Source organism: Zasmidium cellare (assembly GCF_010093935.1).
Source record: "Zasmidium cellare ATCC 36951 unplaced genomic scaffold M409scaffold_82, whole genome shotgun sequence".
NCBI classification, from domain to species: domain Eukaryota; kingdom Fungi; phylum Ascomycota; class Dothideomycetes; order Mycosphaerellales; family Mycosphaerellaceae; genus Zasmidium; species Zasmidium cellare.
The window spans coordinates 1-18,938 of NW_022987026.1; the positions used below are offsets into that span (position 1 = coordinate 1).

At 52.6% G+C, this 18,938-nt stretch overlaps 10 protein-coding genes across 10 annotated transcripts; 5 read left to right on the forward strand and 5 right to left on the reverse strand.

The window, feature by feature from the left end:
- Nucleotides 1-739: 739 nt before the first annotated feature.
- On the forward strand, nucleotides 740-1,613 carry M409DRAFT_32949 (uncharacterized protein; the record flags this gene model as incomplete). The annotated part of the gene is made up of 2 exons (XM_033810272.1): nucleotides 740-999; nucleotides 1,040-1,613. Coding segments are annotated over 2 exons (834 nt in total), but the record flags the coding sequence as incomplete, so codon positions are not given.
- Nucleotides 1,614-1,660: 47 nt separating this feature from the next.
- On the reverse strand, nucleotides 1,661-2,760 carry M409DRAFT_71612 (uncharacterized protein; the record flags this gene model as incomplete). The annotated part of the gene is made up of 4 exons (XM_033819249.1): nucleotides 1,661-1,900; nucleotides 1,959-2,298; nucleotides 2,361-2,540; nucleotides 2,603-2,760. The coding sequence occupies 4 exons, from the start codon at nucleotides 2,758-2,760 to the stop codon at nucleotides 1,661-1,663; spliced, it is 918 nt and encodes a 305-aa protein (XP_033659380.1).
- A 698-nt stretch (nucleotides 2,761-3,458) lies between these two features.
- M409DRAFT_38202 (uncharacterized protein) lies at nucleotides 3,459-5,278 on the forward strand (the record flags this gene model as incomplete). Its single annotated transcript, XM_033810884.1, has 5 exons — nucleotides 3,459-3,984; nucleotides 4,038-4,545; nucleotides 4,606-4,903; nucleotides 4,953-4,998; nucleotides 5,055-5,278. 5 exons carry the CDS (start codon nucleotides 3,459-3,461, stop codon nucleotides 5,276-5,278), a joined length of 1,602 nt encoding a protein of 533 aa, XP_033659381.1.
- Nucleotides 5,279-7,933: 2,655 nt separating this feature from the next.
- On the reverse strand, nucleotides 7,934-8,575 carry M409DRAFT_61596 (uncharacterized protein; the record flags this gene model as incomplete). Its single annotated transcript, XM_033814811.1, has 1 exon — nucleotides 7,934-8,575. The coding sequence occupies one exon, from the start codon at nucleotides 8,573-8,575 to the stop codon at nucleotides 7,934-7,936; it is 642 nt and encodes a 213-aa protein (XP_033659382.1).
- Nucleotides 8,576-9,142: 567 nt separating this feature from the next.
- M409DRAFT_71614 (uncharacterized protein) lies at nucleotides 9,143-10,097 on the forward strand (the record flags this gene model as incomplete). Its single annotated transcript, XM_033819250.1, has 2 exons — nucleotides 9,143-9,432; nucleotides 9,488-10,097. The coding sequence occupies 2 exons, from the start codon at nucleotides 9,143-9,145 to the stop codon at nucleotides 10,095-10,097; spliced, it is 900 nt and encodes a 299-aa protein (XP_033659383.1).
- Nucleotides 10,098-10,303: 206 nt separating this feature from the next.
- M409DRAFT_30995 (uncharacterized protein) lies at nucleotides 10,304-11,460 on the reverse strand (the record flags this gene model as incomplete). Its single annotated transcript, XM_033810153.1, has 5 exons — nucleotides 10,304-10,453; nucleotides 10,509-10,684; nucleotides 10,735-10,854; nucleotides 10,906-11,006; nucleotides 11,057-11,460. 5 exons carry the CDS (start codon nucleotides 11,458-11,460, stop codon nucleotides 10,304-10,306), a joined length of 951 nt encoding a protein of 316 aa, XP_033659384.1.
- A 189-nt stretch (nucleotides 11,461-11,649) lies between these two features.
- M409DRAFT_61599 (uncharacterized protein) lies at nucleotides 11,650-11,988 on the forward strand (the record flags this gene model as incomplete). Its single annotated transcript, XM_033814812.1, has 1 exon — nucleotides 11,650-11,988. One exon carries the CDS (start codon nucleotides 11,650-11,652, stop codon nucleotides 11,986-11,988), a length of 339 nt encoding a protein of 112 aa, XP_033659385.1.
- A 1,877-nt stretch (nucleotides 11,989-13,865) lies between these two features.
- Nucleotides 13,866-15,506, forward strand: M409DRAFT_38214 (uncharacterized protein; the record flags this gene model as incomplete). The annotated part of the gene is given in 3 exon segments (XM_033810887.1): nucleotides 13,866-13,967; nucleotides 13,982-14,916; nucleotides 14,972-15,506. The coding sequence occupies 3 exon segments, from the start codon at nucleotides 13,866-13,868 to the stop codon at nucleotides 15,504-15,506; spliced, it is 1,572 nt and encodes a 523-aa protein (XP_033659386.1).
- Nucleotides 15,507-15,538: 32 nt separating this feature from the next.
- On the reverse strand, nucleotides 15,539-16,972 carry M409DRAFT_30997 (uncharacterized protein; the record flags this gene model as incomplete). The annotated part of the gene is made up of 4 exons (XM_033810154.1): nucleotides 15,539-15,648; nucleotides 15,700-15,987; nucleotides 16,041-16,237; nucleotides 16,290-16,972. The coding sequence occupies 4 exons, from the start codon at nucleotides 16,970-16,972 to the stop codon at nucleotides 15,539-15,541; spliced, it is 1,278 nt and encodes a 425-aa protein (XP_033659387.1).
- A 428-nt stretch (nucleotides 16,973-17,400) lies between these two features.
- M409DRAFT_61602 (uncharacterized protein) lies at nucleotides 17,401-18,252 on the reverse strand (the record flags this gene model as incomplete). The annotated part of the gene is made up of 2 exons (XM_033814813.1): nucleotides 17,401-17,948; nucleotides 18,003-18,252. The coding sequence occupies 2 exons, from the start codon at nucleotides 18,250-18,252 to the stop codon at nucleotides 17,401-17,403; spliced, it is 798 nt and encodes a 265-aa protein (XP_033659388.1).
- Between the last annotated feature and the right edge of the window lie 686 nt (nucleotides 18,253-18,938).

Below are 18,938 nucleotides of genomic sequence, written 5' to 3' on the forward strand. Positions count from 1 at the left end.
TTAGACTACTTAGACTACTTAGATAAAGAACGAATCTCCTTTATTATATAGGAACGATATTATAGTTTATATAATAGCGTTTAACTTACTATTTAATTTTACTATTTAGTTTATAATTATACCCGAACCTCTATTTTAAGATTATTTTAGTAGTTTACCGACTCTCTCTTTTTAACGAGCTCTAACTAAAGACTTAAGTTTAGTACCCGTACTAAGTAAGATTCTAGGATTAATAAACCGATCCTAATAGAAAACTACTATTATTATACTAAAAATATAGTAGCTATAAAGTTACTAGCTTTTTTAAAACTATAAGCCTAAGCTATAAAAATACTACTTTATTAATCTTTTAGGCTACGAGATTAATACTACTAGCTACTTAGGATTAATACTAGTAATAACTTTCTAGTTAAATATATTAATATACTTTTCCTATATCCTTTTACTATTCCTACTACTATATAATATAGACGCCTCGTACTTATCCTACTATAACTAGAAAATAGTAAGTATAATTTCGACGACTAGTATATATAATAGCTTCCGTACGGACCTCTTACTAATAGCGATAGTATCTCTAGAGGATATAGCTATAGGATTAAGGGATACTATAATAGCCGTTACGAGTTTCTATTTAGCTAGACGGGGTACTACTCTTTCTTACAAGACACGAGCTGTCTATCTTCTTACTTAGTCACTAGCAGCTGGAATGGATACGAATGCCGCTTGCACGACTCTCCAAACCCAGCTAGCGACATGTATGATGCTGTGCGTATACGACGTCTTCGACGAGAAGGAATGCCAATGGAGGCTTCATATGAATGGCGCCAGGCATCTTTTTCGTGCGCTGTCACAGCGTCAGGGAGTCCGCTCTGGCAACGACTTTTTGATGACGTGGTTCCTGTATCACGAGGTGTTCGGGAGGCTCTCACAATCACCCGATCAGACTGTGTGTACACATTCGAGGGGTTCAGCAACACATCAAACGATCCAGAGCTGGTAAGTAGCAGTCTTGCTCGCCCCTGACTATATCGTGTAGCATTGACAAGTGGCAGATCATTGGGTCAATCGGCTGTTCCATGGAGATGCTCGGCTTGATCGACGCCATTGACAACGCCAGGATCTCTCATCAACCAAAGAGCAAAATGTCTCCTCACATGTACGAACACAAAGCAGCGCTTGAGAGGCAGCTGGAGACTTTAAAGCAGCATGACAGCGGAATGAATTCTATCGGCGAAGATCCTACCTGTCAAACCGCAGCAACTGCAGAGCTCTATCGTCTCGCCGGGCTGCTGTACTTGCATCAAGTGTTGCCTCGACCTGACGATCAGCTTCGCCGGAATCAGAACGTGGAAGCAGCCTTCAGCTTGCTCCGGTCGATGAAGACGTGCACAAGTCCTTGGCCGCTATTCACGCTTGCCTGCGAAGCCAACACGGATGATCGTCGAACACTCCTTCTAGATGTCTTGGATCGCATGGATGAGACTCGCAAAATCGGAAATGTTTTCAGCTTGAGGCATATCATTGAACAGGTCTGGAAACAGACCGATCTACGAAGCAAGCCGCTGCAGTGGTGGACCATGTTCAACCTCGAGACTGCTGGCCCTTGGTTCATCTGAGTGCGTCAACATGGGCTGCACGGCAATTTCTGCCTTCTGCCTCACGGGAGTGTAGTACTCTGCTTGTTCATTACCGTCACATGTTTATCTGCCACTGGGTTGACCAGCAGACTGAGCAGGTCGGGCCTGGCATAGTGCCCAACGACATCAATGAACGCTTTCGGACGATCGATATCTCGCAGATTGATGTCGGCAGTCAGAATCGCTTCCGCTCCAGCGTCGACCGGCTCGCAGAGTGGTTTCCCGTCCGGCCCGAAGATCATGGAGAAGCCTCCACCAGGCTATCACATACATCAGTAGGGTATCTGGCCACGAGCAGAGAGTTTTAAAAATACTTACCGTCTTGGTCACGGGGTTGCCAGTGAGATTGTTCTTCTCCAGATTCGGTTCAGTCAGGACCTGCGAAGCCACGAGAACGAAAGCCTGGCCCTCGATGGCGAAGAATTGACTCGCTCGATAGTTAGCCTCGCCAGTCTCGTGGTAGAGCCAGGCGATCTTGCTGGGATCCGGCATCTCAAACTCCGCCGGCCAGCTGGCGACATGAATCTGTACGCCTTGCGAGTATTCGTAGTAGCGGAGCAGTGGCTGCAGGTGTTCCCAGCAATTCAGCCCGCCGATCTTGCCAAAGGGGCTGTCCACAACACATTTCAGAGACTCAGCTTGGCCATCCCCCCAGATCCTTCATGTGTCGGCTTGATCTTGCGCCGATGGTGGACGACCTCGCCCTCAGGGGAGATGAACGATTGACCCATGTACAGGCTGGAGCCGTCTCTCTCGCTGTATCCAAGCACGATGAACATACCCGCCTTCTTCACCGCTGCTTGGATCTTTCGCATCTGGGGCGAGTCACGACGCATGGAATTCGCCATGTAGTCATGGATGTGGTCTCCGTTGGCGATGACGGGTTGTGTCCACATGGACCTGCGACAGTAACAACACGTTGTCAGCTTGGAGAGAGATCTACGAGAAGAGTTAAGACTCACCACGGGTAACCTGGAATCCATACCTCTGGAAAGCCGAGTACTTGTACACCATCCGCCGCCGCTTGCTCGATCAAAGCGATCGTCTTGTCCACGCTGCCATCCAGATCCAGCCAGACTGGCTCAGCCTGAACAGCGCCCACCCTGATTGTTCCAGTCATGTTGGCTGAAAATCTTGTCGATTCACACTTTTCCCTGGGAAAGCAGAGAGGACGATAGAGGGTCTCGAGCCTCCGTGCAGAGGCGGCAGCAACTCTTTAAGAGCCTTCACCTTGGCCGCCTCCTTGCAGATCGACTTTCACAGCATGCGGGGTGTGCAGCATGAGCGCCGGCAATGTGACAGCATGCAATGATATATACATTGGCCATTGGGTATACGTCGACCTGGCTAGGCACAAAAATGACTATCAAGCTTATGCCGGGCTTACTGGGAGAAAGTTGGGGCAGGAGTTTGCGATCATTGAGCTTTGCCCGACACCAGCTCCACATCCACACGGCTATCTAGGGCAACACTTTGCGATCGCCGTGCTTCGGCACATGTGATCAAGCCAAGAACCTTGTCGTCTTTGGATTGACCAGACGACGAGACTAAGCGCCATCTTCCGAAGCTCCCTCCACATGGCTGTTGAGGTAACACTTTGCGATCATTGTGGTACTCCCTTCCCGTAAACTTAAACCTGGCGGATCGACTTCTACAGCAGCCCAGATAAGCACAAGATGATAGTATGCTTCGGGAGATGGTCGAGCAGCAGTCACAGGAGATCGATATCTCGAAGACGTTCCTCAAATTGCTGTGCCGCTTCTCCTACCCTCCTGACCTCTCATCCACCGTACACATCGAACTTCCATCTCCATCAGGATGGGCAACTCTGAGGATCCAGCTGCCAATGGTGGCCAGCTTCGACCACGCCTTTCCCGGCTCTCGATGATTGGAATGACCTTTGCCATTCTCAACACCTGGATCGCACTCGCAGGCTCCATCGGGCTGGTGCTCCCCTCTGGCGGACCCGTCTGCTTCCTGTACGGGTTTCTCTTCTGCGTGGCTTGCAACTTCGCTCTGGGCGCCAGTCTGGGCGAGTTGGCAGCAACTTGGCCGACGGCTGGAGGGCAATACCATTTTGCGTATATGCTGAGTACCGAGCGATGGAGGAGAGCGTACAGCTACTGGGTTGGATGGATCAGCATTGCTGGGTGGCTGATGCTCGTGACGACCGAGGGCTTCTTCTCGGCGCAGTTCGTCAGCGCAGCTGCGAATATCGCTTCTGGAGGAAGATATCAAGTCGAGGCGTGGAAGACATACCTCATCTTCCTGGCGATACTGTCTTTTGGGACGTTGTTCAATATCTTTGGCAATAGATTGCTGGGCAGATGGAATGATGGAGCCTGTAAGTCACAGCAGAACTTGAGTCCCGACCTCCTGCTCACATCTGTCCGGAAGTGTGGTGGTCCATTCTGTCGGTTATTGTCATATCTGCGGTTGTGCTCGCCACATCGGGGAGATTCAACAGCGCTTCATATGTGTTTGGCGGCTTCGAGAACGAAACTGGATGGCCGGACGGAGTCGCCTGGATCTTGGGTCTCCTGCAGTCTGCCTTGTCTCTGACAGGATACGACGCAGCCCTGCACATGACCGAAGAGATGCCTCGTCCGTCGCATGATGTACCTCGTGCAATCTTGATGGCGATTGGCATCGGTGGCATCATTGGGTTTGCGTTTCTTCTGGTAATTCTCTTCTGCCTCGTGGATCCCACTGCCGTGTTGAGCACATCTACTGGCATGCCAATCTCCGAGCTGATGTTGCAGGCAACTGGGAGCCGGGCTGCGGCTACGATCTTAACGTTGATGTTGGCAGTATGCTTCGTGAATGGAACCTTGGGCTGCATCACCAGCGCAAGTCGTCTGCTCTTTGCGATGGCTCGAGACAATGGCGTGTTGTTCTCCACGTGGTGAGATCCATGCTTTCGACGCAGATTCTTGAGACATATGCTGATGTAATATTCAACCAGGTTCGCCCACATCAATGCTCGACTCGAAGTACCTGTCAGCGCCGTCATCTTGACCTTTGTGTTCAACGCCTGCTTCGGACTGCTATACCTCGGTCCCACCGTAGCATTCAGCGCCTATGCCGCCAGCAGTACCATCTTCCTGAACATGTCATACGCGGCGCCGGTCTTGGTTCTCGTGATTCGTCGACGCCGCATTTTGCAGCTGGATAGAGCACTGCCAGTCGGCTTTCGAATGGATAACGTCCTTGGCACCATAGCAAACTGGACGTCGGTCCTCTTCGTTGGTGTCACCTCAGTGGTAGGCACATTCAGTGTGGTCTTGTCGGATTGCATGCTGATTCGAGAAGTTCTTTTGTTTCCCAACGGTCTACCCGACGAATGCCAGCACCATGAGTGAGTGCAATGATCAATACCAGTTTGCATTGACTCTGCTGACTCCTTGGCCACAGACTACGTCTCAGCGGTAATTGGGATCTTCGTGCTCGTTGTGGGTATCCACTGGTTCGCCATTGGGAAGAACTTCCAAGGTCCTGTGAGTCAAGTCGCCTTCGTGTCACGCTATTCAGCAGTCGCTGACGATCAACGCTCAAGTCAATCGATGTCATCAGCATTCCGGTTCTCGTACATGGGCGGCAAAGCTCAAGCGAAGACGGACTCCAGGACAAGGAAGTAGTTGAAGCAAAGGCATGACGATGTCAGTCGGTGTTCTCGAGCTGGGCAATTGACGGTTTCAAGATATTCGGTTGAGCCAGAATCAGATGCCAAAAGTTCTGCTTCTTGCTGCTCTCTTTCCAGCTTGATCGTGTTACGGCCGTTCAGTGCCGCTCGTGGTTGTCGCATTCCTCATTCCCTCCATTAATATTTCACGAAAGTTGTCATGCTTGGCCTCATTGGACAAATGCGTGTACAGTCTTTCAAACTCCGCTTCGGCCGCGAAAGACAACCACCACTGGCCAAGTCTAGAGGCGAGATGGAACCAGTAAAGTAGCAGCAGGAGAGATATCTGTTCGCCATCTTCTAGGCGAGAGATGAAATCTGGCGGGGCCCTCGTGATAAACCAGGAAAGGAGGTTCGTAGCCTCGGGAGAGGGATGGAGGCCTTGGAGCATCTCCAAGACCCTGATTCTGTCGCCGAACATGATCTTTTCCTCCGGGCCAAGAGAACTGCAGAGGGCACGGAGTGAATGGGTGATGCAGCTTTGCGAGGAATCTTCTAAGGCGGTGAGTTGCTCGCTGACCTGCTGGTACTCCAGAGTACACACTTCAACCCAGTGTTGCCAGATGCCTTGACGGAGCTGAGCAATGACGGGAGGCATGTCCCAAAGAGTTTTGATGCCTCGCAACGACAAAACCTAGACTGGAACTCTCCAGCGCTGAGCGTGAACCTGCCGATGAGCATTCACAGAGGCCAGCATGGAATGAAGATGACCTGCAAAGAACAGAGCATCGGCGTTCTGCGACTCCAGCTTCCCCAGTAGGCAGGGCTGGTAGACTCTCAAGGACTTCTGCCACAGCACCAACGACAAGACCCCGTACGAGCCATGTTTTGTTTGGAGGGTAGCCAGGTGGGCTGCTGAAACTGCCAGAGCGGCAAATAGCAGGTATGGATTCCCAAGAACCTGGTGCGTTGTGCTCCGCTGCATGACCTTCTGGATGTGTGGATGTTTCAGCCATGGCCGGTCGCAGCGGAAGAAGTGGTCCAGACATTCGACGGCGTGGGTTTGGATGAGGGGAGAGTACGTGAGCAGGTCTGGGTCGAGGTCGTTGTTCGATGTGGGCCTTTACGATGGGTGTGAGCAAAGCCAGATCGACGACGGGGTCTTCCGAGTCGAGAAGCTGCTTGGGGCATGGACTGCGGTACAGGCAGACCTTGCGTAGGCGACTGCAATGGCTGCACGTCGGTCGCTCTTCATTGCACTGGTGGAGCTAAGTCAGCCCATGCTGAACGCAGAGAATCACGCACTGACTTTGATCCTGCGCCTCCTGCAGACGTCGCAGCCATTCTGAGATTTGTTATGGGATTTGCGTCTTCTGTGGCCAGTCTCGGAGTAGATGGAGAAGGTGTCTCTCGATGGCGTGAGCGAGGGGTCTTCGTATCGCCACATGGGTTGCCTGTTCCGTCAAACGAGTGCTGAAGATACGAGTCTTCTGGGAGATACGAATACGCCTGGTGGTGTGATAAGAGTCGTCTGGTTCGCTGGAAGGGTAATGATCTTGACGCGGCGAAGAGGCGAGACAGGCGCGGGAGGCTGCTGCCAATTATGGACCCAAGATGCGTATAATGACATGGGGAAAGTGTGTAGACGGAAGATTTTGGCCGTCATCGTCTCATGTCGTCCAGAACGCTGCAAATGTCTGGAAGTCGTTCGCGCTTGTGGCTTGCACGTGCTATGTAAGCTCTTTGTCAGGGTCTTGTCGATCGCGGCAGGCAAGGATGCCCAGTCAATTTTGCTGCAGCTTCCAATATAAGAAGGCTTTTCCCGAATAGAGGTTGTTCCAATGAGTCGACACCATCGTCCTTCCCTCCTCCTCACCTGTTCGGATGAAATGAGGGCGGTTCAAGACACGGCGAGCACGTCAGCTCGGGAAGCGGCTCTCATCTCCCGTTTATCCTCACCTGACCTGGCCTGCTTCTTCAAAGGCTTGTATTTGCGATGCGCTGGAGGTGTCTTGGGACTGGCATGGCGTCCTCCAGCGCCCGGACGTTGCACCAGCACTCGCCGCACCTCCTCGACCGTCTCCGCTTCCTTGCTGAGTCTGCAACTTGACGCAGACTCGCCCGTATCCATCTCACCATTCCCACAGGACAAATCCTCCGCGTTCCAGCTCTTTCATCGATATCCATCCCATTCCTCCCTGCCAGGTATCCGCCAAGTGCCCTTCTCTTCTCCAACCCCTCGCAGCGCGGCGACCAGGTTGATGAAAAAAAAGTAATCGGCTGACAGGGCACGTCTGAACACGCGCAAGCCTTGTGATGACCTCGAGGGAACATCGAGTTGAGAAGATGACTGCCGAGACAGCCACCTTCTCCGGTGGACCATCAACGACGGCCCTGAGCAGGAAGTGCTCCGCTCGAGCTCCGTCGCAGCGATGAGCCCACCTTGCCACAAGCCCGCCAAGTGGTGGGACGTGTCTCAGTGTCCTGAACATGTCCGCACAAGGCCAGCAAGCGACGCTTGTGGTTGGAAGTCCACCGCGGACGGCCCTAAGCAGAAACGAGGTTCGCTCGAGCTCCATCCACTGCGACAACCAACCTTGCCGCAAGCCAAGCCGTCCAGGTGAAGAGGGCGGCCAGGCTGCTCTGGCCACTCACCTCACCTCACCACCCTTCAGGCACACATCCAGCAACCGACGGCCCTACGCTGGAATCTCATCCACGCGAGCTCCATCCGTTGTAGCGTAACAGCGTTGATCCCACTCATCCTCCCCAACGCGTCGCTTCGACTCATTGCTCCATGATGGCGAGCAATGGTTTGTTGTGATCCGACCGCCGAGATGGAGCCTGTCCAGCAGCATCTCCGCGATGGATGTTGTGTTGTATTGTGGTCCGGGTGAGGTGAGGTCGTCGAAGTCGCACGTCGAGATGGGGAAGTCCGGTGGCGGAAGTCGCGGGTGGTGTGTTGAGGGGAGCGCGAGTGGTGTGCTGTCGTGAGGAAGTCGCGAGTCGCGGTGACGAAGTTGCCAGTGATGGAAGGCGCCGGTCGGATGTTGGACGCACGGAAGGCGCAGAGGGCGCGGGTGTCGATGAAGGGGTGAGGGAAGGCGTGGTCGATGAGAGGAAGCCGCGATGGAATGGTGGTGGTGTTGGTGGTGGAGAAGGACGAGTCAAGTTCGAGTCCGAGATCTGGAGGACGGAAAGCTTGGCCGATATCGGAACGGATACTCCCGCTGCTGATCCGATCGCCGAGCCGCCTCCCGACTTCACTTCCCGCCGTCATCCTCAAATTACCAACAACAACACTGCCGTACATGGATATCGGTCCAGTCTGCTCAAAAAATGGCGAGCTGTGCATACCATATCGTGCCAATCGCTGCTGGTCTGTTGCTGCGTATTCACTGACCCCACAGGCTAACTTCATCTTCCTCAAGCAGCGCTTCGAGAACAAAATTGCCAATATTCCAAGGCAACTGCCCACTATTGTTTGGCCACCTTCATCGCATCTGCCGCCCTCGGCTTGGTGCAACTGCTCTCAAGACTCTACCCTTGGCACCTGAGACTACCATCGTTTAGCCCCCAAAGTATGCCTGCGAGTTCGGCCCCCAAAGCATGCCTGCGAGTTGTTCAACTACATAGGCACCACCGACATTCACCGGTTGCTTCAGCCGCAGCGGTCATGCCGAAACCGTCTGACAGACTTTCTACACTCTACCAATTCCAACAGAGGAGAATCTTGGCTTGACGCTGCTACTGTAAACCGGGTCAGCTCGACACCATGGCTGAAGGATGCGTGGGGTATATTAGAGGGCAGACTGACCCTTCAAACAAATACATCTTCTCCTGAGTCCCCATCCCATACGATCAGACTTCTCTCGGAATCATGGCATCGCAACAACAAGTCTGGCTGGTTACCGGCTGCAGCACCGGCTTTGGCCGTGAGATTGTTCCCCAAATTCTCGACCGCGGCGACAAAGTCATCGCAACGGCTCGAAACATTGATTCAATCAAAGATTTGGAGGGCCTTGGGGCTGGAATCTTGCAGCTTGATGTCACAGCCAGCTTCGAGGACATTCAGCAAAAGATCGATGAAGCCATCACAATCTACGGCCGAATAGATGTGCTCTTTGCCAATGCTGGCTACGTTCATTACGCACCCATCGAAGAGGCCGAGTGAGTCTTCCCACCCACACTCACATCCCATTCTGTTACTAACAAAACCTTGCAGCGCATCAAGCGACATCCTTCGCAACATGTCTACCAATACATTTGGAGCCACGAACCTTCTCCGTGCCCTCATGCCTCAATGGCGAAAGCAGAAGTCCGGATTCCTCCTCGTCAACAGCTCCTACATGTCTTGGTGGTCAACACATCCTGGTTGTGGCCCATATGCAGCGTCCAAGGCAGCGCTGGATCGTCTGGTCACAACCTTCGCCAAAGAAGCCGAGCTTCAACAGCTGAATATCAAGACTCTCGTGGTCCACCCCGGTCACTTTCGAACTGATGCGACGAAGCTCTCCAAGTACAATTTCGATCGTCCGACCACCAGCTACGCAGAGATCAACGCTTTTAGCAGAGGTACTCTAGCAGCCATGCACGGCCAGCAGCCTGGCGACGTAAAGAAGGCATGCAAGGTCTTGATTGATCTCATCAAGGGTGAAGGTGATGTGGAAGGAAAGGAGATATCTCCAACATTGCCGCTGGGGACTGATGCGTGGGAGACGTGCGTTCAGGAGACTGAGAAGTACTTGGAGATGCTCAAGGATTGGGAGGGTGTCATACGTTCGACAGATATAGTCTCTGGATCGAGTGAATGGGGAGCGCAAGTCACGGAATGAAGGATTACAATCGATGGGGACGCTAACATGCAAGACCTTGACAACTTTTGCCTCGTGTAGCATCATGAACAACTCTTTTCATGCTGGCAATCTTCAAAGTTGAGTTCGTATTGGAACCTCATGGCTCGAGGCCGAACATGCTTCCACGGATTCATACGACGATATTATTACTCTTTACAACATTGTACAACCACTGACCTCCATCACTAGACTTTGGCATTCATCTCCCGTTTGGCCCAGTAGCCACTGAAGTCGCCGACTGGCAATGGCCACTTGAACCCGACAGCATCCATGATTTGGACAAAGAGCAAGTACCATCCTAACAGCGATGTGACGAACCAGGTGCCTCCGGTACCCTATACACAACAGTCAGCTTCAAGACACAGAAGGATTTCCAGTCAGTGGGCTTACCTCGCACAGCCGATTGAACAAGACAGCATCATTCAGACCTTGCTCCCAGAAGGCGCCGGCCAGCAGCAGGAAGCCCAAGCCGACGGTGAAGAAGACCATCATGAAAACGGCATTGATCCTCACAGCGCCAACCATGAAAACCAGGCTCAACATCCCAGCTGCGAGTGGCCAGAAAGCTGGAGAATCTGTCAGCGGCAAGCTCTCTGGCATCAAGTAGACAACCCACCAAGTGACGACCAGAATGCAGGTTCAGTCTTGCCCGTCACATAATCACCGTTCGGGGCGTACGCTCCCGAAGCATTGTAGAAAGGTTGAAGAGTTGCGCCCCAGCCGAAGAGAATGCCGCCTGGAAATGGTCAGTCCACTCTACCCCTACTGTTGCGTTTACTGTTCTGACCGTAGATGAAGAAGACCACGAATGAGAAGGTGTTGCCGAGGAAGAATTCAAGAAGACCGCCGACCCAAAGACATGGACCGCCGATGAAGAGAAAGACGCCGCTGCAGCACTGTCAATATTGCACATGTTGATCCTTCCTCATACTACTCACATCGTTGCAGTACCCAACTGCCCAGATCCACGCCAGCCCATCAGTTGGCAAGAAAGGGGCGTCAAACCCATGACAAAGCCGCCTAGAGCAAGAGGCGTGGGGTTGCCGAACGTCTTGCGTAAATCACCCTTGACCTGACCTTGCGGCTGCAGGTACAGCTTCTCGAACTGCTCTGGCGTGATCGTAATGATCGAGTTTGTCGTCCTGATCCGCTCCAGGGTCTCAGCCGCCATGTCGCGGGCGCTGTCTGGACCATTGCTGCTCTGCGGATTCAGGTACTCTTCCGTCTTCTCTTCGGCGGCAGGAGCGCCGTTGACAGCGTTGTGGAATTGTCCGCCGCCAAACTGAGGATTCAGATATTCTTCAGTCTCCTTCGCCGCAGCTGTAGGGTTTTCCGTCGCCATGATGAGAGAGAGCTATTCAAAAAGACTGAAGACAAGGCCTGTCTGGGAGCAGGTAGGGAAGAGACCAGGTAACCCTAAGCAGTGGAGCGGTCCATTGGTATATACCAGGCTCTGTTAAGACGTACCTCCTCATCCATTGCTCCTCCCGTCTGTCCGGCTTACGGCGTCTCGAACATCGCGATCGTATACATGTTGGCGATCTCCTCCTCCTCATCATCAACACGCCAAGGTTGTTGGCTGGATGAACCTTTGGCACGCGACGGACCACAAAAGACTGAAGAGCAGCTTGCAGGTCTCCCATACGATTGCGTGTCCGAGCCCGCGCCTGGTGACGAAGATCTACACTGCATATCTCCCTCACGCGGCGATTCCAAGGTGCCGGAATCCGACCCAGTGTTTTCCAAGTCGCAGATTCGACGGCGACGTGAAGTCATGATGCTTTCGTGTCGAGGTTGGAAGGAAGAGGATCCGCCCCATGGGGTTGATGGAGTGCGGAGAGACCTATCAATGTTGCAAACTGCACAATAAGATGCTGACATGTGCCCCTCGCGAGGGGACTCAGTAATCCGAGACTTCCATCATCAACGTTCTTGTGCGTACGTCGAGATCGAGTTAGGCCATGTGACAACCAAATAGTGCCGGCATAAAAGTTCCATGAGCCCAGGAATCTGTGGCTTATCTGGAGCGGCTGAGGAAAGAAGGGGCTGATGGCTTTGAGGCTCGAAGATTAACAGCTATGGAAAGTGCTACTCCCCAGCTCGACGGAGGATGCAAGCAGCTCTTCCTTCTCGTAATGTAGCCAAGCTCCGTGGGACAGACAAAATGAAAGATCTGATTACTGAAGCGCTTCATGATGTCCCTTGCCTTGGAGAGTTTTTCTCCTTGCTAGTGCGAGGCTGTGACGTTCCCAAGTTGATCGGTGGGCGCATCTCAAAAGTCCACCTATACTTTCTTTACATTGCCTGTCGAGGATCTACCAGCATGATTCTCGAATGCATGTCGTTCTTGCCGCACAGGTCAGGATTACCCTAGACAGTCTTCGGTGGCATCTAGCCCATGGGGAAAATCGAAAGAACCTCGTCATCTGCTGCAGGTACCAAGGGCTAGAGCTCTCCCACATATGCCTTCACAGACCCATGTGCTAGCGACGATCTCGTGCTGTATTTTTTGTTTTGCTTGCGGACGGGATCTCATTGAGGAGCCTGAAGCAGCAGTAAGCCGGTTGTACTGCCAACAAGAAGTAGGTTGGCGAACGCTCCTTCGTTCGACGAAGAAACACCTATAGAAGCAACATTTTGGCAAGTAGCCTAGGTCATTACTAAATCGTATGTGCCTTGTTGCCTATGCTGCAGACCCTATCTGTCGATCTGTGCCTAGGTCCCTGAGCACGGAGAAGGCCGACTGCAGCAGTAGAACTTACTATAGGACAATAGTCACTCCTCCCAGATGTCAATTCCCATACCGCTCACCAATCCCATCATACTCTTGTTCGTTAGCGTGCATTGTCATGCTGCTCCCTTCAGCTGTCGCCGAGTCCAGTGTCTATACTTTTCGAAGGACTTGCCGAATGCATCTCTCGGAACAAAGTGGTGCTGCAGCCTTCACATTGTGCATGATGGTGTTGGACGAATGTCTCCATCTGGACCGTTGCATAGCCTCTCGAGACTCGTTTGCTTTGCCATGAATGTGTCGACACGATCAGAAGTTGCAGAGTCAAATTCAGCTTGGTTGAATGCGATGCTTTCCCACTTGCATCCGTTTTGAGACGATTGTATCTGATCGCAGGACAAAGCACTCATCGTACCGCCGTTGTGCCTACATACCGAGTGGAAGGAAGAGAGCGTCTGCATATATTGGGGTAAAGCTGATTGATTGACATTCGTTCCTGCATCAGCGACACATCAAAACCGCTCAGCTCTCCACTGCAGTTTGACAAAATGCCTACCCCTTTTCTGTAGAGTTCCCAATATGAAGCACAAGTGGCATGTGGACGAGGTTGAAAGCTTTTAAGACGCTGCATGGATGACTTTCATGACGAGAACGATGAAGACTCTCGGACATAGATGGAGAGATGTCAACTTAACAAACCGCCTCATGGCTATCATATGTCCCACTTCGTCCTTGTACACATGCCAAAAGGGCGCCTAGGGCGTCTCGACGGGAAGGGCTTGCGAAGGGCTGCAGATCTACTACTAGGCTTGGTCAAGCTTAGTCTCCCGCCCTTGTCAATCCTTCAATCCTTCCAATGTCACCTCGGCCGGCTTCTCAAGTAACTCTCGGCCCCTTGTGTCTTGTCCATATTCTCAACCATCTAAACAACTTCAAGACCACAGCCGTCAGGGTATTCATCATGGCGACAGTAACGCAGACAGTCGAGCAAGAGGCCATCGAAGGCATAGAACACAATGCCAAAATCCCGGCCGTTGAAGTTGGTCCGTCATCCGCTGGCAGGGCCCTCTCATCCTCTTCTTCGTCAACAACAACGCCCAGTAACAACAGCCAGCCTGGTTCGACCCACGAGGCTCCAGCCGAAACAGAACGCCCCAAACTGTCCACATTCCAAGCGTGGATCGTCATCATCCAGCTCTGCGGCAACAGCTTCATCAACAGCTTCAGCGCCGGCCTGCTCATGGTGTGTCTGCCCGTCATGGCAGCCGATCTGAACCTCCCCCAAAACCTTCTGACCTGGCCAAACTCCGTCTCTGCACTCACCAGCGGCTCGTGCTATCTGGTCATGGGTTCGGTCTCTGATGTGCTGGGAGCTCGACGAATGAACGTCCCTGGAAGCTTCCTCCAATCCATCTTCATCATTGCCACTGGGGCGTCCCAAAACGGCGGTGAGCTAATTGCCTTCCGCGCCCTGGGCGGCGTCGCCAATGCCCTGTTCACGCCATCTGCCAGGGCCATGCTCTCCACCAACATCGCCCACGGCAGGCTCCGCAACTTCGGCTTCGCCTCTATGTTCTTGGCCTTCCCTCTTGGTGCTGGCCTTGGTCTGGTCTTGGGAGGAATCTACGCCGACGAAGCAAACTGGCGGGTCGGATACTACTCCAGCGGTGCGGTTGGCCTGTGCCTCTCACTCTTGGGGCTTTGCACTCTGCCTAAAGACGAGAAGCCTCTCGGCACGGCACGAGAAGCACTGGACAGACTGGCGTTTGAGATTGACTGGATGGGTGTTGCCCTGGCAAGTAGCAGCGTCGCTCTACTTTCAGTCGTCTTTGCCATGCTGTCTGTCAATGCGGACGATATCCGTCGCCCGGTGAACATCGTACTCTTGGCGATCAGCATCGCACTCCTCCCGGCTTTCGTTCTATGGATGCATCGCCAAGAGAAACTTGGGAAGCCAGCCGTCATTCCCAACTCGCTATGGAAGGACGGGAGGTTCACGAGCATCTGCCTCATGATCGGTCTCTCCAATGGAGCGCAGAGTGGATTGTCGCTGTTTTGCAGTTTGTTGTAAGCTCTTTTCCGCTCACATGTCTGGCACGTTCTAAACACTGACACAACCCAGCTTTCAGGAAGTCCAGCATCTGTCGGCGTTCCAAGCCTCCCTCCGCCTCCTCCCACAAGCTGCTACAGGAGCGTTATGCTGCATCTTCGCCGGAGTCTTCATTAACCGAGTCTCTGCCTTGGCCGCCGTAATCGTCGCCATGGTCTTCTGCTCGCTCTCTCCTCTCCTCATGGCCATCACACAGCCGTCGTGGCCGTACTGGTACAGCGCCTTCTGGGCCCAGGTTGTGGGTCCATTGAGCATAGACGTGTCGTTCATCGTTGGATCACTCGTCATTGCAGAGGTCTTCTCCGGCAAGTCTCAGGCTCGTGGAGCGGCCGTCTTTAGCACATTCTCTCAGATCGGAGTCAGCATCAGTCTGTGTATCATGTCCGTCATCTCGACCAATATTGCAGGAGACAAGCACACTACTGAGGCTCTCCTCCGCGGATATCGAGCCAGCTTCTGGACGCAGTTTGCCTGGATCGCCGCCTCTGCCCTGATTGCCGCAGTTGGTCTCAGGAAGCTGGGAAGGGTCGGCATGAAAAGAGACTAGATGTCAAGAAGACAGGCGGTGAGAGCCAGGTCTCACGGATTTACATTTGTTCCCAGTTCCTGGGTGGGTCGTTTGAAAGCTTCATGAGCTTCCGCAACGGCATCGTATTTGAAGGCCCAGGCCGCCATCTCGGCTCGTGTCACTACGGTCTCATCAGTATTGGTCTCAATACAACTATGCTGCTTCAACTGACACGGCAAGTCGCCATGTGGGAAAAACCGAGCAGCTTTCTCTTTATCTTCCTGATTCGGCCAACCATCGTGCGAAGGATCCGTTCGAGACATCAGTTGGATCGCACTGGCTCGAGGTCTTCGCAGTTCTTCCCAAAGCTTCAACCTGCTGGGAATGGCAGACTTCGATTCGACTCCCTTCAGTACAGCACCCAAGACTGCCGCATCTTCGACGGCCTGTGCTGCACCTTGGCCCATCTTCGGCTGCATGGGATGGCTAGCATCCCCAACCAGGACGAGGCTTCCAGAGTCTAAATCGCAGAAATGGTTAACGACTGTTGAGAAATATTATTCAATCACTTACGTAGCCTTTCCAATGGATCTCTGTCCACTATCTGCCACAGATACGTGCCATCTTCTTCGACAAGGGCAGTGATCGAGGCGAACGTGGAATTGATGTGCCCGAGTCTTTGCCAAGCAATCTCCTTCTTTTTCCGTGTTGTGGTAGAATGGTCATCCGGTGGGTCTTCATGATACAAGCCAAAGTTCTGCAAGGTATGACTATACTTTCTATTAGCACGTCTCCGTGGTCGTGGATTGTTAAATACCATACTCTCGGCATGCATAGTGAGCGATGAAGTTCCCGACCGAATCGATATAAACGCACATCCGATCCTTTGTGTTCTCAACCAGCTGCTTCATGCCATGATGTTCGAGCATGACCGTTGACGGGATAGTGAAGCGCACATTGTTCAGTCCCGTAGCTCTGGCTGGATGCTCTTCCCCAACAATCCATGTATGGGCTTTTGAATTATTGCCATCAGCAGCGACAATCACATCCGCATGAATGACATCTCCAGAGGCTAGTGAGACACTGCCTAGCGATGGGTTGTACGCAACAACTCTCGAGTTGCACCGCAGTTGGGCAGGCTTTCTCGGCAGGCTTGGATCCACTGCTAAATCTCTCAAAGCCTCATGATAGTCCACTCGATGGACAGATAAGAAAGGTGCATCGTCCCCAATATCTCGACTCTCGGACCTGATGGCCTCCATGGGTTCAACGTCCGCCTTGAAGACGTCTAGGCTTTTCTGATGGCATCCACGCAGCTTCGTCATGTCCATGCCGAAGTGCTTGAGGATTCTTGTTGCATTTGGTGGGACGTCAATCGCATAGCCGACTTCCTCGATGGTCGTGCGTTTCTCGAGGATCGTGACTTCAATATCTGCTTGACGAAGGGCGACGGCAGTGGCGAGGCCGCCTATCCCGGCTCCTACGATGATGGCTGTCAGTGGCATGCTGTATTTTGTTCTGCAATGATGAAGACTGCCGCAGCCATGCTTATATCACCTTGGCGGTGGCCCGACTTCAGCTGACACCGAGTACTGTAAGCTGAAAAGCGAAAGCGCTGCGACCATGCAACCTCATTTGGTGACTTGAACGTGATGACGAACGTGATGACGTACAAAAGCTGAACATGCCAGTAGCTTACCCGGGCATGCTTTCCAAGACCATTACCTTCTTTGGCTAGTATTACAGCTTGCCGGACCAGTCAATTTGTTGAGGCGTTTCGAATGGACCGAATTGGAATAGGGGGACCTACAGCCATGATCGAATGAGCCAAGGGCAACAGTATTTGCATTAATGTTGAAATGAGAGTACGGCCTTAAGTCGAGGTCAGTAATCGTACCTCGAGAGAGCTCGAATCGACTTACTCAGACTCCAGTCAACCCGTGCACTTCACTCCCACCGGAATGCTCTTCCCTGCACCCCAACCTCCGTCGACTTCCAACACTGTCCCTGTCACCCAGTCACAGTCCAAGAGATATGCAACGGCCTTTGCAGTCTGATCCGGCGTTCCGAATCGTTCCACAGGATACTGGCCCGGGACTGCTTCTATGATTTTTCCAAAAGCTGCATCGATTTTCGCCGTCTCGCCGATATCATTGACCATTCCCGTGGGTATGAGACCTGGTGCAATAGCATTGATGTAGATGTTTTGATTAGCGACCTCCAATGCAGCCGAGCGAGTGAGGCCGACAATGGCATGTTTGCTTGCGGAATAGTTGGCCCCCCAGGGACACGCATGAAGACCGAATATGGACGTGAGGTTGATGATGTGGCCTCCAGGAGGGTCCTGCTTCAGCATCGCTCTCATCTGCTCTTGCATGCTGATGAATACGGCCGTCAGATTGATCTGAATGGTGGAGTTGAAGTCTTCCAGCTTCATGTTGACGAGCGCAGAGGATCCGACGACAACGCCAGCGCTGTTGACTGGGGGATTGATGAGCTAGATGGCCTTGAGAGTATTGTCAAGCCGGTACTCACCGGCTGCATCGATTCGGCCATATTTGTCGACAATCGACTTGTGCAACTGGCGGATGTCCGATTCTGAGGTAATATCGCACGCAAGAAAGACCGCCTCGCCGCCTTTAGACTTAATGAAATCGACGACCTCCTCTCCCTTGGTTTTGTTGCGACCAGACACGACGACAGTATACCCTTTGGTCGCCACCAGCTCAGCGGCAGCCTTGCCTAAGCCGCCAGTCCCGCCCATGATTAGACAGATTTTCGCCATTCTTTCCACTGGGTCGATTTCAATGCAAGTGCGAGAAGAGGAGCATGTTGTCTTTAAGTAAGACATGCAGGTTCCATGTCAACTACAGGTGGGGCTTACAGACAGCAAACTGAATCGGAACATCTTTTCCCACCGATGTGGAGCTACATAAGCACCAACTGATTGTAATCGCTTGGCCAAACCGGGTCTTCGAGTGTTAGTGCTTTCCGATGTAGTAGAGCCCAGTTCCTAAGATAGTGTCGAACGTACCTTGCTGCAGCCCTAGCTGACGTTGCAGAAGGATTATTTTTGCGAGTTCCTGTCATCTGCCAAGATGGACGGTCAAACAGAGTAAGGATACCGGAAAGATCAGTGGATATAATTCATCTGTGCACCCAGCTTTTCGGATTCTGCGATGTGCGTCATGCCGGACGACAGAGTTGAAGTTTGCGAGGCGGGGGAACAGGGACCAGGAAGCCAGAAATGTTCCTCCAGCGTCGACCAAATGCTCCTTCCGGTAAGCTGAGCATGGTAGAGCTATGCGTGATGTGAATGTCAGCCTTGGCAAGAGATCATGTCCAGCTCGATCGAGAACATGGCTAGCAACCCGAGTAATCTGCTTCCGGCAACTACCACGAACCAGCTATGAGATCTCATTCCACCAGCATGATAGCCGCATTATCGACCTAAAAGCGCCGTGGAATGGA